Source organism: Leishmania mexicana, chromosome 19, assembly GCF_000234665.1.
Source record: "Leishmania mexicana MHOM/GT/2001/U1103 complete genome, chromosome 19".
In the NCBI taxonomy this organism is placed as follows: Eukaryota; Euglenozoa; class Kinetoplastea; order Trypanosomatida; family Trypanosomatidae; genus Leishmania; species Leishmania mexicana.
The window spans coordinates 597,856-611,078 of NC_018323.1; the positions used below are offsets into that span (position 1 = coordinate 597,856).

General features: G+C 55.5%; 5 protein-coding genes across 5 annotated transcripts; all 5 read left to right on the forward strand.

Moving 5' to 3' along the window:
- Positions 1-1,061: 1,061 nt before the first annotated feature.
- On the forward strand, positions 1,062-1,415 carry LMXM_19_1460 (conserved hypothetical protein; the record flags this gene model as incomplete). The annotated part of the gene is made up of 1 exon (XM_003874276.1): positions 1,062-1,415. One exon carries the CDS (start codon positions 1,062-1,064, stop codon positions 1,413-1,415), a length of 354 nt encoding a protein of 117 aa, XP_003874325.1.
- A 791-nt stretch (positions 1,416-2,206) lies between these two features.
- On the forward strand, positions 2,207-4,072 carry LMXM_19_1470 (putative protein kinase; the record flags this gene model as incomplete). Its single annotated transcript, XM_003874277.1, has 1 exon — positions 2,207-4,072. The coding sequence occupies one exon, from the start codon at positions 2,207-2,209 to the stop codon at positions 4,070-4,072; it is 1,866 nt and encodes a 621-aa protein (XP_003874326.1).
- Positions 4,073-6,203: 2,131 nt separating this feature from the next.
- On the forward strand, positions 6,204-7,049 carry LMXM_19_1480 (eukaryotic translation initiation factor-like protein; the record flags this gene model as incomplete). The annotated part of the gene is made up of 1 exon (XM_003874278.1): positions 6,204-7,049. The coding sequence occupies one exon, from the start codon at positions 6,204-6,206 to the stop codon at positions 7,047-7,049; it is 846 nt and encodes a 281-aa protein (XP_003874327.1).
- Positions 7,050-7,831: 782 nt separating this feature from the next.
- LMXM_19_1485 (conserved hypothetical protein) lies at positions 7,832-8,176 on the forward strand (the record flags this gene model as incomplete). The annotated part of the gene is made up of 1 exon (XM_003874279.1): positions 7,832-8,176. The coding sequence occupies one exon, from the start codon at positions 7,832-7,834 to the stop codon at positions 8,174-8,176; it is 345 nt and encodes a 114-aa protein (XP_003874328.1).
- Positions 8,177-9,518: 1,342 nt separating this feature from the next.
- On the forward strand, positions 9,519-10,481 carry LMXM_19_1490 (conserved hypothetical protein; the record flags this gene model as incomplete). Its single annotated transcript, XM_003874280.1, has 1 exon — positions 9,519-10,481. The coding sequence occupies one exon, from the start codon at positions 9,519-9,521 to the stop codon at positions 10,479-10,481; it is 963 nt and encodes a 320-aa protein (XP_003874329.1).
- Positions 10,482-13,223: the final 2,742 nt, after the last annotated feature.

The following is a 13,223-nucleotide window of genomic DNA, read 5'->3' on the forward strand; positions in this document are numbered from 1 at the left end:
ACTTCTAATTGAGTATGAGCCGCTAATGGATGCTTCGTTTTGTACATCACACACAGTCTCTTCACTGTTGACGTCGTGGCCTTATCGCTGATACGGTGCACGTTCCTCGCGAGTGCGCCATCTCCATCTGTCGCGCTAGTACAGCCACTGGTGTTCGTGAATCTGCATCATACATAGAAACCATTCAATGATACAATTTATCGATATCATCGCAGGTGAGGTGGAAGAAGGTGAGCCTTGACACAGCTTGGCGAGCTGCTTAAACGCGTGCAGCCCAACCTTGAGAACTGCGCGTGGGTTTTCCTCAGAGTATCATACCATGGGAAAGGGCAAGAGGGCCAGTATTGGCAACCTTGCATTTAGCTAAGCCATCTCCACGTTTCGTGAAGCTGAAGGGCTGACACTTATCGTCGAAGACGCCTTTTCGAAGAACACAGTATGAAGGCCGCTGACCCTTCGACGCGAGTCTCTGAGGCGTTGAGGGAGTACTGGCGGTCTTGCACAGAGAAGGAAGGGCAACTTTGGATGAGCCAGATCACGATGTGCATCCACTCAAGCTTGTCCGCGGTGGGCTTCACCGCAGGGTTCACCCGTGGGTTGACGGACGCAGGCATCGGCCGGAACGTTTTGCAGGCTACTACCACGATAAAATCTTCCCTGTGACGAGCAGGGCGACAGCGATGAGTGTACTGACTATTCTTTCCGCTAGACCTTGCTAGTGACATTATCGACCACCTCGGTGTCTTGGTCTTTTGTGTTTTGGCACTCAAACACGGCAAAACAAACAGCTCTCTGCGGTCTCTTCTGCGCTCCAGAGCCTCTCTGCACATCAGCGATGCAGTCCAATGGGCGGGTTCCGTTCTGTTTTATGCGCAATTACATGTGCTGCTCCTGCGAAAAAAAAAGCACATCGCCACTTCTGAGGTGCCGTTCTTGAAGGCGCCTTCTACCACTCCTCTCTCCCCATCGTTTCTCCGTTTTCACGTTTTCTGAAGCTGGGTCGTGGGGTCGACACCAGTGACTAGAGACACGCATCACAAACTCATCATTGTAAGGTAAGAATGCCGCAAGACACGTACTTTCGCCGTGCCATCAATTGGATGTACGGAGACGATGCCTACCTTCAAGACATCCCAACAAAGGACCTGGGGAACAAGCACATTAACGAGCTTCTCGGGCGGCACCCCTACCACCCGTACGATCCCGATATGAAGGCCGACAACCCCTGCTACCAGCTCAACGCACTCTTTCACAAATGCATGGAGGCGGATCACGTGGAGGGGTACGAACTTTATCAGAAGCATGTGGCCTGCTACTTCCCGTACAAGGTAGATTTGATGAAGTGTATCGCCAAGGAGAAGCGGCGCCATCGCATGGAGGTAAAGGCTCTAGAAGAGAAAGGCCCGAAAAGCTGATCCCTGGTCCTAGTACGCGGTTTGTTACGCATGCCGACATCCTTCCTATTCACAAGTTTGTTGAGTAGAATAAAAAAAATACTTGTCAAAACCCTACTGAGGGTTAGCAGTGTCACTGCGCCGTTTCGTTTGATGAAAACGAAAAGCACAACAAACGTTGACTTCACCGTGGCTGACAATGAATCTTCGCAGATCTCTGCTGCCAGAGTTGGGCCACGCGAGCACTTATGTAGCACCATGCCAATGGGCGCGATGCGAGTGTGTGCTCAGGGGAGACAGGTACACTTTTCTGTGCTGAATGGAGCACTCAACTTTTTTTTTCGTCTCGTATGCCCCTTCTGCACTGTCCTCAAAGCATCGCTTCTTTCCCCCGTCTACGTTTTAGCGATGCTCTGCACGCACTCCGCCCCCCTCAGCAGCTAACAACTGTCGGGACATCGCTTGTAAATCGCGCTTTCTTTTATGTCATTGCACCTTCGTTTTGGTTTGACGTTGAGGTCGGCCGTGAAGTGTGTGGTGCTTCGTTGCTCTGCAAAGGGCTCTAATGGCTCAGAGTGACTTCCTGCCACGTACCACGTCTAACGCATATTTCCCTTTCTTTTAATTCTCGCACAAGCGAGATACGTTATCAAAAGCAAAGGAAATCGACCCGTCGCTACAGGTGTCTCTTTCCACCTCCGGCACACGGCTTCGGCGACGTCTGTCGGTGCCGATCAACCCGCCTCGAACAAACTTTACACACAGCTGGCTCAGTTCTTCCGAGGTCCTTTTTAGACGCCTAGGCGGATCAAATGGGGTCGCAAAGCGGGAAAGCGTCTTTACTGACGTCCAGTCGGCACCGCGGGGTGTGTGATTTGTGTGGCACGAAAGGGACGTGTAAGTCGTCACTGCAAACGGGAAGCAGCCGCGTCCTCAAGGAATGTAGCCGCTGCCATCTTCGCTGCTGCAGTGAGTGCTACGTGTGGCGCCGCTACGGGTCTAGTTTTTCGACCTACTATGACGAGGAGAACGCTGTTGCCGAGTTTGCGCCAGTGTGTCAGCGATGCGTAGCAGGGCTGAGTCTGGTCTCCAACGCACCGCGGCTTGTTTGGAATAAGATTCTTGAATACTGTGACGCCACGGAAAAGCATCATCTGCTGCAGCTATGCCACGCCACGCAGATGGGCGTTGTGCTGCCGTACCCTCACACGCGGTACGGGTGGAGCACTTTTTTCGAAGGTAGGCATTTCATCTCTAAAGGTGCCAACGGTGAGGTTTATCACACGGTGGTGCGTCGCGACATTACGAAGGAGCTCGCGCGGTCTCTAATTGATGCGCTGGATGCAAAGGTGCTAGCCGATCTTGCTGGTCGCGCGGTGGCGGTGAAGGCGATTCGGAAGTCGACTGTTTTCTCCTTGAGGAGGTGGAAGCACATTCAACGGGAGGTGGACACGCTACGTAGATGCTCCCATCGTCACGTCGTTCAGCTGCACTTCGTCGCGCAGGGCCCCAGTGAGGTCTACATTGTACTTCAGTACGTGGCGGGTGGCGACTTGTTTGACTGGCTGGTTCGTCAACAGATCCCAATGGAGTATGATGTGGTCGTCATCGCGCGGCAACTTCTTGAAACCCTTCACTTTATGCACGAGGTGTGCGGCGTTGTGCATCGCGATATCAAGCCGGAGAACATTCTGCTGCAACCCGTTGCAAATCCAGGTGTACAGAGGCAGGGAGGTGGATCTCTCGGTGCAGACGATGGGTGCTCCACGGAGCATACCAACTCATCAGATGATTTGTACATACGCCTTGCTGACTTCGGGTACGCGAAGCTGCTTCCGCAAAACGAGCCCGGAGATGGGACCCTGTCGCCAGCACGAATCTCGCGCCCCCCTTTGCCGCCTGTGCCCGCGGATTCCACCGGTATTGCGGGACCTAGGGAGGAAAACGTGCAGCGCACCGAGCCTTGTGCGAAGGCTTGCAATGGGTTCCTCATTTCCTCCACTCCGTGTGGAACACTCGGCTTTGCTGCCCCTGAGATCCTCTCCGCCTACAACGCGCGGAAGAACGCTTTGCAGCGCCCACGTTCAAGCCGGCAAGCTGCCGAGCAGCTCGGAGACGCGGGCAAGCCGCGAACGCCGGTAGATTTAGTGAAGCGTATGGACATCTTTGCGGCTGGTGTGACTATATGCATCCTCCTGACGGGGTGCGAACCGTTTCCGTGTCGGTCGTCGAAGGAGCATATTGAGGCTGTGCACGAAGGTCTGGACTTTAGCGGACCTCAGTGGAACTACGTTTCTCAGCCGGCCAAGAACTTACTACGTCGCATGCTTGCGCCAAAGGCAGTGGATCGTCCCTCAGCCTTTGAGTGCCTCAACTCTTCATGGATGAAGCACCAGGGCCCGTACACTGACGCTACCTCAGAGGCGGAGGACGACGACGAGAATGCGCGTGAGAAGGGCATCAATCGCAGCGCGTCCATGTGGCAGCTGGTCTCTACCTCGTTCCAGAATTCTGTCCACTCGCTGCGCAAGAACGAGGGGTGGCTATTTGTGCAGGATGCACAGGGACTCGTGACGACGATTCCACGTCAGCTTGTAAACGGTAAAGAAGATGGCGAGTCCTTTTCCGAGGCGCTTCATTCCTCCAATGGTCGCGAACAGGCCTCCACTGTCTACTAGAGACTCTCAACTTTTCCCATCTTGATCAAGCGCATTTCCACGGCATTGGCTTCTACGTCGACGTCGTTCTTCTCCATCCTGCGAATTGTAGTGCACATTTCCTCATACATCCACAAACGTCCCTTTACAGACCGTACGAATGCAGGGCCTTCCTCTAGCCTACACGCCCTTCTCCCCCTCCCTCCAGATACTGCTGTTGGCTTTTCTTTGCGTTCTTTCCCTCTCAACACTTTCGATTCTCGGCTGCTTTTTTTTTCCTTTATCGCCCAGCACCGATGAATTCGAAAGCGTACCGCCTTCTTGTGTAGTTTCTCTGATTCTATTTTGTATGTTTCTTCTGTTCATCGCCTTGCATGACGCCCAACTTTTGTTTTTCTCTTTCCCCGCCTTTTCGATGACACTACGATATCTCCTCATTCGCTTCCCTGATCACCATTCCCCATGCTGTCGTGTACCATTTATGTTTCCCTCACTGCCTTTCTTACATGTTTCTTTTCTTTTTTTTTCGTCAAGGCCGAGACGGATTGATCTTTCACGACTCTTTTCCCGCTTTCCACTCTTTTCCGCATTGTTCCGTGATGAGTAATCCAGTGATTCTCTTCCCTATCTTCAGATCGTGTTTCTCTTGTTCGACTTACAACGTGTTTTTGTGGTCTCTCTCTCCTCCCTCACTTCTTCGGCGCTCTCGCATCCTAAAAGAAACGCAGAAGAGAAGAGAGGGTTGTATAAATGCTTCTGCTATGCCCATAATCTCGCTTTATTTTTTCTTTGTCGCCGCCGCGACGACTAGTGGACTCCTGCTTATATACCTGGCGCGTGACTATACCACAGCTCCATCCCTTGCATTTTCTTGTTGCTTCCTCCTCCTTAACCCTGATGACGGGGAGGGGGGTCTCAGCGCGTGGTGTCTCAGAGCTCAGTGCACCTCCACTCCACGGGGGAGCTAAGCAGCACCCCTTCTTCCCCCTCTCCTATCCCTGCCAACTGCAGACCCGCCTCTGCTGGTGACAGGGCCCATCCACCTACGGCGTAGGGAGGGGTGTGTGTCAGAGCGATGCGTCGCTGCTGATGTCGGCGGTAAAGGCGCTGGACGGCGTTGGGTTGGAGCCACCTGCGACAGCGAACGCGTCTGCGCCATCCGCCTAATGAGCGATGTGCCCGCGTGGCTCGACCCCATCTCACCCGGACCCCCACACTGCCCACTGGCGTGGGGAGCCTTAGCCCCTCTGCGGGGACGGCGCCGCGTGAGGACCGGCATGATGGAGGAGCGGATACGCGGTGCGCTAGCAAGGGTTCGAGGCAGGGGCCGAGCAGCTCAGATGACTGGGCCGGGGCGTTGCTGTGTAGCGCGCGTCTGCGGGTTCTGCGCACCACGCGGGCGAGGCCTGCGACTGACCGGTGTAGAGCGGAGTTCGGCTCGTGTTGTATGGCAGGGAGTGGACACGTTTATGCGAAACGAAGTCGGCCTTACTTGCTCTATAGACAGTCTTGAAAGAAAATATTTGAAGTTTTCTTTCTTTTTTCCCCTTTCCTGCGCACGAACCACTTAAGTGTTTGCTTGCTTTTTAAACCTGAGGTGCGCAGTGGGACCAACTGTAGGACCCAATGAATCTCGAGAGAAGCATGACACGTGCTGGTGAGCATGAGCAGGGGCAAACCTGCACTGCACCCCCGTCGAAGCCGCTTTTGGAAGTAAACACGGTCTGTTTTCCAGCCGCGGACGTTTTCTTTTGCGGGAGTGAGCCTCACTTTCCCAGTGGTTGTGTGTTGGTCCTCGGAAGGAGAAAGGCATGTTTGAATACCGAAAGGAACCACCCCCTTCCAGGTGAACGCGTCTGATGTCGGTTCCATGGGTCACCGCGACTGCCGCCCCTTCATCCTTACGGCTTCTGGCCCTCCTCAAAAAGAAACGCCCAGGCAAAAGAGAAAGACTTACACACAGAAGCTGCAGGCGTAGCTCAGATAGACTAAAGAAGTCCCTGGGTCGCCAAGGGTCACACACCCTTGCCCTCCAGCACAGTTATCGAGAGCGTTCTCAGCATCATACACATAGACCGATAGACATCGCATCAGGTTTTTTTTGCTTCGTGAAGCGCGTTTCATTTCCAGGTTTGTCGTGCACCCCGACGCTATGGATCCGAGTAGGTGTGCCCCGGCGAGCGCTGTGACAGATGAGCAGCCGCTTACTCTGCTGTGGGGGACGTGGGAGATGTGGTGCGACATGCCGCAGCGACAGCAAGGCCACGGCACAGAAAATACCAACTGGCTGGAGCAGGTGAAGAGCATTGGCTTGTTCGACAGTGCTGAGGGCTTCTGGGGAATTTTCAACTGCACCATCCTGCCATCACAGCTCCCACCGAACGGCTCCTATTACCTTTTTCGAAAACACATTGCCCCAATGTGGGAGCACGAGGCAAACCGCAGAGGCGGGAAGTGGGTGATTCCCTTTACCGGCAAGGCGTCGCGGGGTGAGGGTGATTTGCAGCCGGTCGATGTGGCTTGGCAGGCGCTGTGCCTCTCCGCGATTGGGGAGCTCTTTCCCGACGACGAGGAGGAGATCTGCGGCGTCACTGTGAGTCGTGGGCGGCAGCGCACCTTTCCCTCTGGCCATGCGACGTCTGTGCTAGGTGAGTGGAAGCTTTGCCTGTGGACCCGCGGTGCCGACAACAGGGAATCGCAAATGCGCATTGCAGAGTACATTTGCAAGCAGCTACACTTGCTGCCCTTGTCGAAGGAGGGGAGTAGGGATGGACAAAGCGGCGAAACTGACAAATTGGTGATGATGCCGCTGTACCCAGACCCTTCCCCAGCCGCCAAGACACGGGAGGCATCTGGGATTTCGTCTGGAATGACCTATGTAGCGCACCGGGACTTGATGGAGGCAAAGCAGGAGTTCGTGAAGGGCGGAAGCAGGGTTGTTCAAGCGTTCAGACCCAAGTACACTCTTGCAATCGATGTGAGGGGTGAGGTTGTGTGATACTGCACCTCGACCTGTCAACCTCAGCGTGCGCCGCCTGTCAGATATTCCCTTATCTGCGAGTTTTGGGTCTTTGTGAACCCCTGGCGGCACGCGCAAAAGTGGACTGCCACTTGCTAGATGATCGGTGCACGTCCTCGTCTCATTTGGCCGTCGGGGAGGAAGATGCTTGCCGCCCTTTCCCTTTTGTTCACCACATCTTTAGACATCAGAGTATTCGTTTGCCACCTTGTGTTCCTGAGCATTCAAACACGAAAACCTTCCGAGAAGCCAGAAAAGTCCCCTCACACGCGTGCTCCCCCCCTTCACCCTCGTCCGAGGGTGTGGGTTCGCTTGGGAATGCGTTACAACCGCGCCACTCTCCATGATTATGATACGTTTTGGCAAAGAAGGTGCCCGGATTTGTGTCACGCCATTGGCTCTTTCCTACGCTCGGTGGCATCGTCTCCGTAACATCGTGAACTCTCTGACGTACATGGATGGCGCGGTGTACGCACGGACCTGCCTTGAAAACGCTGACCCCTCTTCTCTGGTGTCTCGCCCGCCTCTATACCCACGGCTCGCTCTTCCCTCTCCCTCTTCTTCTTCCCATCCACACCTCTGTTTTTTTTTTTCGGCCTCCTGTCACATGTCTGCTCCGACGGCTCAGTCGATATCAGAAACCCCTTCTCCCTTCAACTTTGTTTAGGGTAGAAAACAGAGGCCAAGGGACCTTGCACTTTGACCTCGTTTTTTTTTCGTTTCCCTCTTGCATCTCCTCTCCTCAGAGTCATATTGGGAAGATGTTTGGCCGTCGCGTTGCCAGCTGCTGCCGCATCCCGGCTAACATGTACGCCCGGCTGCACATCAGCTCCCTGCAGCAGGCGAATCGGATGCTACCGCCATTAGTCCCCATCACCACCTCCATCTGCCGCAGCGTGAGCGGTGGAACCGGGGCATTCGCATCCTTGGTCGCTGGAAGCGAAGCTGTGCCGGCAGACTTGACGTCCCCAGGGAACCTGCTTTCCCTTCTCGGTGTGACGCCGCAAGTGCTACTCGGCGCCATCAACGCCAATACTCTTCTACTGCGAATAATCTCCGATACAATGTGCACTTATAGTGTTATATTACTACGCACCACTGGGTGATTTGGGGGTGATTCATCCTTGCCGTCACTCAGCATAGGCGCAGCCAGGGTGCTGCGGTCGAGGGGAAGGACGGAAGGCCCCCGGTGAGGATGAAAAGATCGCCGAATGTGCAACAGAGTTAGCCTCTTTTTTTCCGGGGATCCACCCCCCACCTGCGCGCTCACCACGGGAGTTTGTGGAGAGGTCTCGCTCTCCTTCGACAGGTTGTTCACATCTTTCTTTACCTTTTGTTTGTTCTCTCTGGGCGTGCGTGCGCCACCGCCTGCGCATGGCAGACAGGCGACGCCCGAGGCGCAAACATGTGATTTTCTAGCACCCTTCCCGCGGTGCACTCTGTCGTCTTTTCCTTTTTTCTTCGGAGGCGGGGGAACGCTTTTCACACCGCTGCAGCTGACTGGTGGAGGGCACATCAAGCCATCGTTGCGTGGGGGGGGCCCTCATGGAAGCAAGTCCTACACATATCTCCTGTCGCCTCACGCACAGGTGCGCTCACTGGATCACGACACTCTAAGCTGTGTTTCCTTGCCCTTTGATCAGCACAACAATGCGCCCATAGCTGGCCCCCTTCTTTTTATGCGTGCCGCGTGTCGATTTGGATCGTGCCTGTGAGGATGTGCCCTTCTGTGGTCGTGTGGCTTTTCTGTTCTCCCTTTTCTCGCAAAGGGGCGAATCATGTCTTTGGTGAGCGTCCCAGGGTTTGCCGTTTTGTTTTTTGTTGTTGTTTTATCCGTTGTTGCTTGTGTTGTTTCTCGTACGCGGTAAGCTGTTCATCTTGTCGTCACTGGTTTCATTTTTTTTTACATCAGGTACAACTGGGTGCAAAGATAAGGGAAAACAAGCACAAACACAACGGGGGTGGACCAGCAGCAAGAAGCATATCCCTGAAGCAGCGGCGATGCACCTGGCATTTGTACCTCAGGGATGCTTGAGTGGTGATGTGCCTGTGCGTGTGGCGCGTTGCATCTGCACGACGTGGCGGAGTGTATGGTATGCTTCCATACGTGGCTGCACGGGCGAACATCCGCTTAATGAATGAGTCAGAGCAGTTCATGTATGGTTGAACTCTGATTTCTCACCTCCTATCTTCCTCATTCTCTGTCTTCAGAGTCTTCCAGTTCCGGCCGCATCCTGCTCTCCTTCACAATCACGAGCAGGGGTCCAGGGCTTTTTGATTCGACACGCGTGCGAAATCGAGCAGCCGATCACCTTCATTGGTTACCCCGCTGACTGGTTTCACCGACTTCTAATTTTTCTTCTCTCTTTTCGCACTTGTAATTAGAAGCGAGAACGACAAGGAAAGTGATCCCTCTTCTCGTCTTTGGCAGTTTCTGCTTGGTCCAATATGTCCACAGAGCAGGCTCGCACTTTGCTCTACCTGGCGCTGAACGCTTTCAGCAGCATCGGGATCGTGTACACGAACAAAGTGATCTTTACGCGGCACGGCTTCAGCTATGGCACTCTCCTGACGGTGATTCACTTCTTCATCACGACCCTCGGGCTGTTCATTTGCCGCATGATGGGTGTCTTCGAGCCGAAACGCATACCTGTACTCAAGATCCTCCCCCTTTGCGTGGGCTTCTGCGGTTTCGTGGCGCTGAACAACGTGTCGCTGGTCTACAACAACATTGGCTTCTATCAGCTCATCAAAGTGCTGACGACACCCATGCTGGTTGTCATTCAGACCTTATTCTATCAAAAGACGTTTTCCGCGAAAGTGAAGCTCTCCTTGACGGTCACTTGCATTGGCGTGGCTCTCTCCACGGTGAGCGATACCTCGGCCAACTTTTCGGGTACGGTGGTAGCCCTCTCGGCACTTCTTATTACGTGTATGTATCAAATTTGGGTGGGGACGAAGCAGACTGAGCTTCACTGCGACAGCTTTCAGCTTCTCTATAATCAGGCACCCATTTCGTGCGCTATGCTGATGCCGATGGCCTACTTCGCCGACGATCTTGCAAACAAGTACTACACACCATGCTGGCCCACTATCATGCTGATCACCTTCTCAGGCTTCCTGGCGTTTTTTGTGAACATCTCCATTTTCTTGGTGATAGGCAAGACCTCCCCCGTGACGTACAACGTGCTGGGGCACTTCAAGCTGTGCGTCATTCTCTCTCTCGGCTTTCTGTGGTTCGGCGACCAGATGAATGCACGTATTTTCCTTGGCATTCTAATTACTCTATCCGGAGTGTTCTGGTACACGCATCTGAAGATGCAAGAAGGGGAAAAGGAGGATGCCAAGGTCCTGGGGAAGCACGAGGAACACCACGTCAATGGCGGTGAGGGGGATGAAAAGTACGTGTAGTAAAACATCTTTCTTTTTCTCTTTCCATTGCGTGCTTCTCCCTGATGACGGGGAGGGGAGGTCTCAGCGCGTGGTGTCTCAGAGCTCAGTGCACCTCCACTCCACGGGGGAGCTAAGCAGCACCCCTTCTTCCCCCTCTCCTATCCCTGCCAACTGCAGACCCGCCTCTGCTGGTGACAGGGCCCATCCACCTACGGCGTAGGGAGGGGTGTGTGTCAGAGCGATGCGTCGCTGCTGATGTCGGCGGTAAAGGCGCTGGACGGCGTTGGGTTGGAGCCACCTGCGACAGCGAACGCGTCTGCGCCATCCGCCTAATGAGCGATGTGCCCGCGTGGCTCGACCCCATCTCACCCGGACCCCCACACTCCCCACTGGCGTGGGGAGCCTTAGCCCCTCTGCGGGGACGGCGCCGCGTGAGGACCGGCATGATGGAGGAGCGGATACGCGGTGCGCTAGCAAGGGTTCGAGGCAGGGGCCGAGCAGCTCAGATGACTGGGCCGGGGCGTTGCTGTGTAGCGCGCGTCTGCGGGTTCTGCGCACCACGCGGGCGAGGCCTGCGACTGACCGGTGTAGAGCGGAGTTCGGCTCGCGCGTCATGTCAGTTAGGGGAGATGTTGCCATACAGAATCTGTCTAGGTCGTCCGCGTCTGTCTTCTCGAAGTCGTGGACTTGTTGGCTGGTAAACACAGTTTTGTATGTGCGAGTATCGGCACGTGGCCTTGCGCGTGGTGCTCAGCAGTGATACCGATGACTCGGTAAAGGATGTAGGGGGGGAGGATGACATAAAGTGTAGGGGGAGTTGGAGGTCACGAAGGTCGTTGGTTTTTTTTTTTATCGGTTCGTTTGCTCTTAAGCTTTATGCACCGCGCTGTAGGAGGAGTGCCGACTCCTGAAACAAGTGCGCTGCAGCACCTGACGAATCCTGCGAGTAAGTAGGAGAATGCAGAGCAGAATGAGTTTCGTTCCCGAGCGGTGGTACGTTCACCTTCGGTGGACACCCTCCTCTCCCTTCACCCCTTTTCCGCCTTCACTTTCCTCTGCACTGAAAAGAAAGCAAACGGCGAAACATTTTTTTTTTCTTCGGGAAAGGTGCGTGGTTCCGGCCAGTACGACCACGATGTATCTCTCTCTATATATAACTTTTCTTCCACCGTTGGCAGACGCGTGCTGGACGGGAGGGGCAAGTTCCTCTGTTGTACTTTTTCTCCCCGTTGTCGTTTGTGAAGAACTTGTCGCACTGCATGAAAAGGACACTTCAGGGTATTCCACGCTTACCGTGAGGATACACTTACTTCACTCATTGGGACACGGTTTCGCCTCCGCATGGTCCCCCCTTCCCACCACTTGTCTGCCGGTGATATTCACCACCCTGACGCAAGGGTGCCCTTCCCTCTTTTTGTAGGTACGCTATTTTCATTTTTCACAAAGAAGGGAGCTGTGCAAAGTTTTCTTGGTGGGGGCGGATGGTGCAACATGCCGGCAGGCACACCCAGTCAGAAGCCGCCGCGGTGCTTTAGTGCCACCATGCACTCGCAGGCACCGCGGCAACAGGCTGCGGCCGCGCACTCGCTCTCCCTCCTCACGGCGCTCCGCACCGGCCCGACAGCGGTGGAGGATGGCGCATCGCGACGCATTGCGGCACAAGTGCCGGCGCTGCCGGCCCGTCTCTGGCCATTGGGAGCTGGTGCACAACGACGAGGCCGGCACGCTTGCAAAGTCGGCCATGCCAGAGGCGGGCGGGTTCAGGAGAGGGTGGAGTCCCCCCGCCGCCACAGACGCACAGCAGCGACCCGCACAGACAGCAACGCCGTCCGGAAGCAGGACCCAGGGTCCGAACGTGCGAGCGCTGCGTGCACCTGCGGTCAAGCACAGCTGGCACACGGTGTATGACATCCAGGAAGGCATGCAAGGGGCAGAGGAGCACGAGTGATGGACGGGAAAGGCGCGAGGAGACCCACACCGGCCAGCGCCACAGTGCATGTGCGCGGCATATGCCGCATCCCCTGCATCCGACCGGGTGGGCGGATGCGGCACGGGTGGCGGGAGCATGACGCGGGCGCCCCGACCTGCACCATCGAGCCCGCCAGAGACCCCCATGTGGGGGGACTCCGCACCACGTTACGGCACGCAGCGGCCTGAGGCGAGTCAGGGCGATGCACGGCTCACAGGCCGAGTGCAGCGTCCCAGAGGCCCCTGGCCTGACTCTGGCCAACTCCCCCTTTGACCTCACCCGGCATGCACCTGCAGTGCCCCCACCCCTACTGCCCGCACCGCAGACGCCGCCGCCTCCGCCCTCGAGGACAGGGACCTCGCCGTGGTGCAGCAGGGGCGGGTGAAGTGTCGTTGTGTGCGTATGCGTTGGTTGGCTTGCTTCCGGTAGAATGGCCACGCTGAGAAGAGAAGACAGCATTAGGGGGGAAGAAAAGGTTTTTTTTTCGAGTGAAAGCAGACTGCTTTTTGAGGTGGCGGACGGCGGGCGGAAGTACCCCACGCAGACTCTGGAGGCGGTGCTTGGTGGACGGCAGGAGAAGGATGTCGTTTGACGAACGCAAGAACGGCATTCTTTTTGCTGCTACCTTTTTGTTTGCTCGTTTTGCTTGTTGACCCCCCTGCGCTCTTGCCTGCACCGGGCGTGCTTGGGGGTAAGATTGGAGGCGGAGGGGGGAGTGGGGCAGGGTTGATGAAGGCGAGAGGAGAGTAGGTGCGACGGCTCAATGAGGGGAGTGAGGGTGTGTGAGGTTT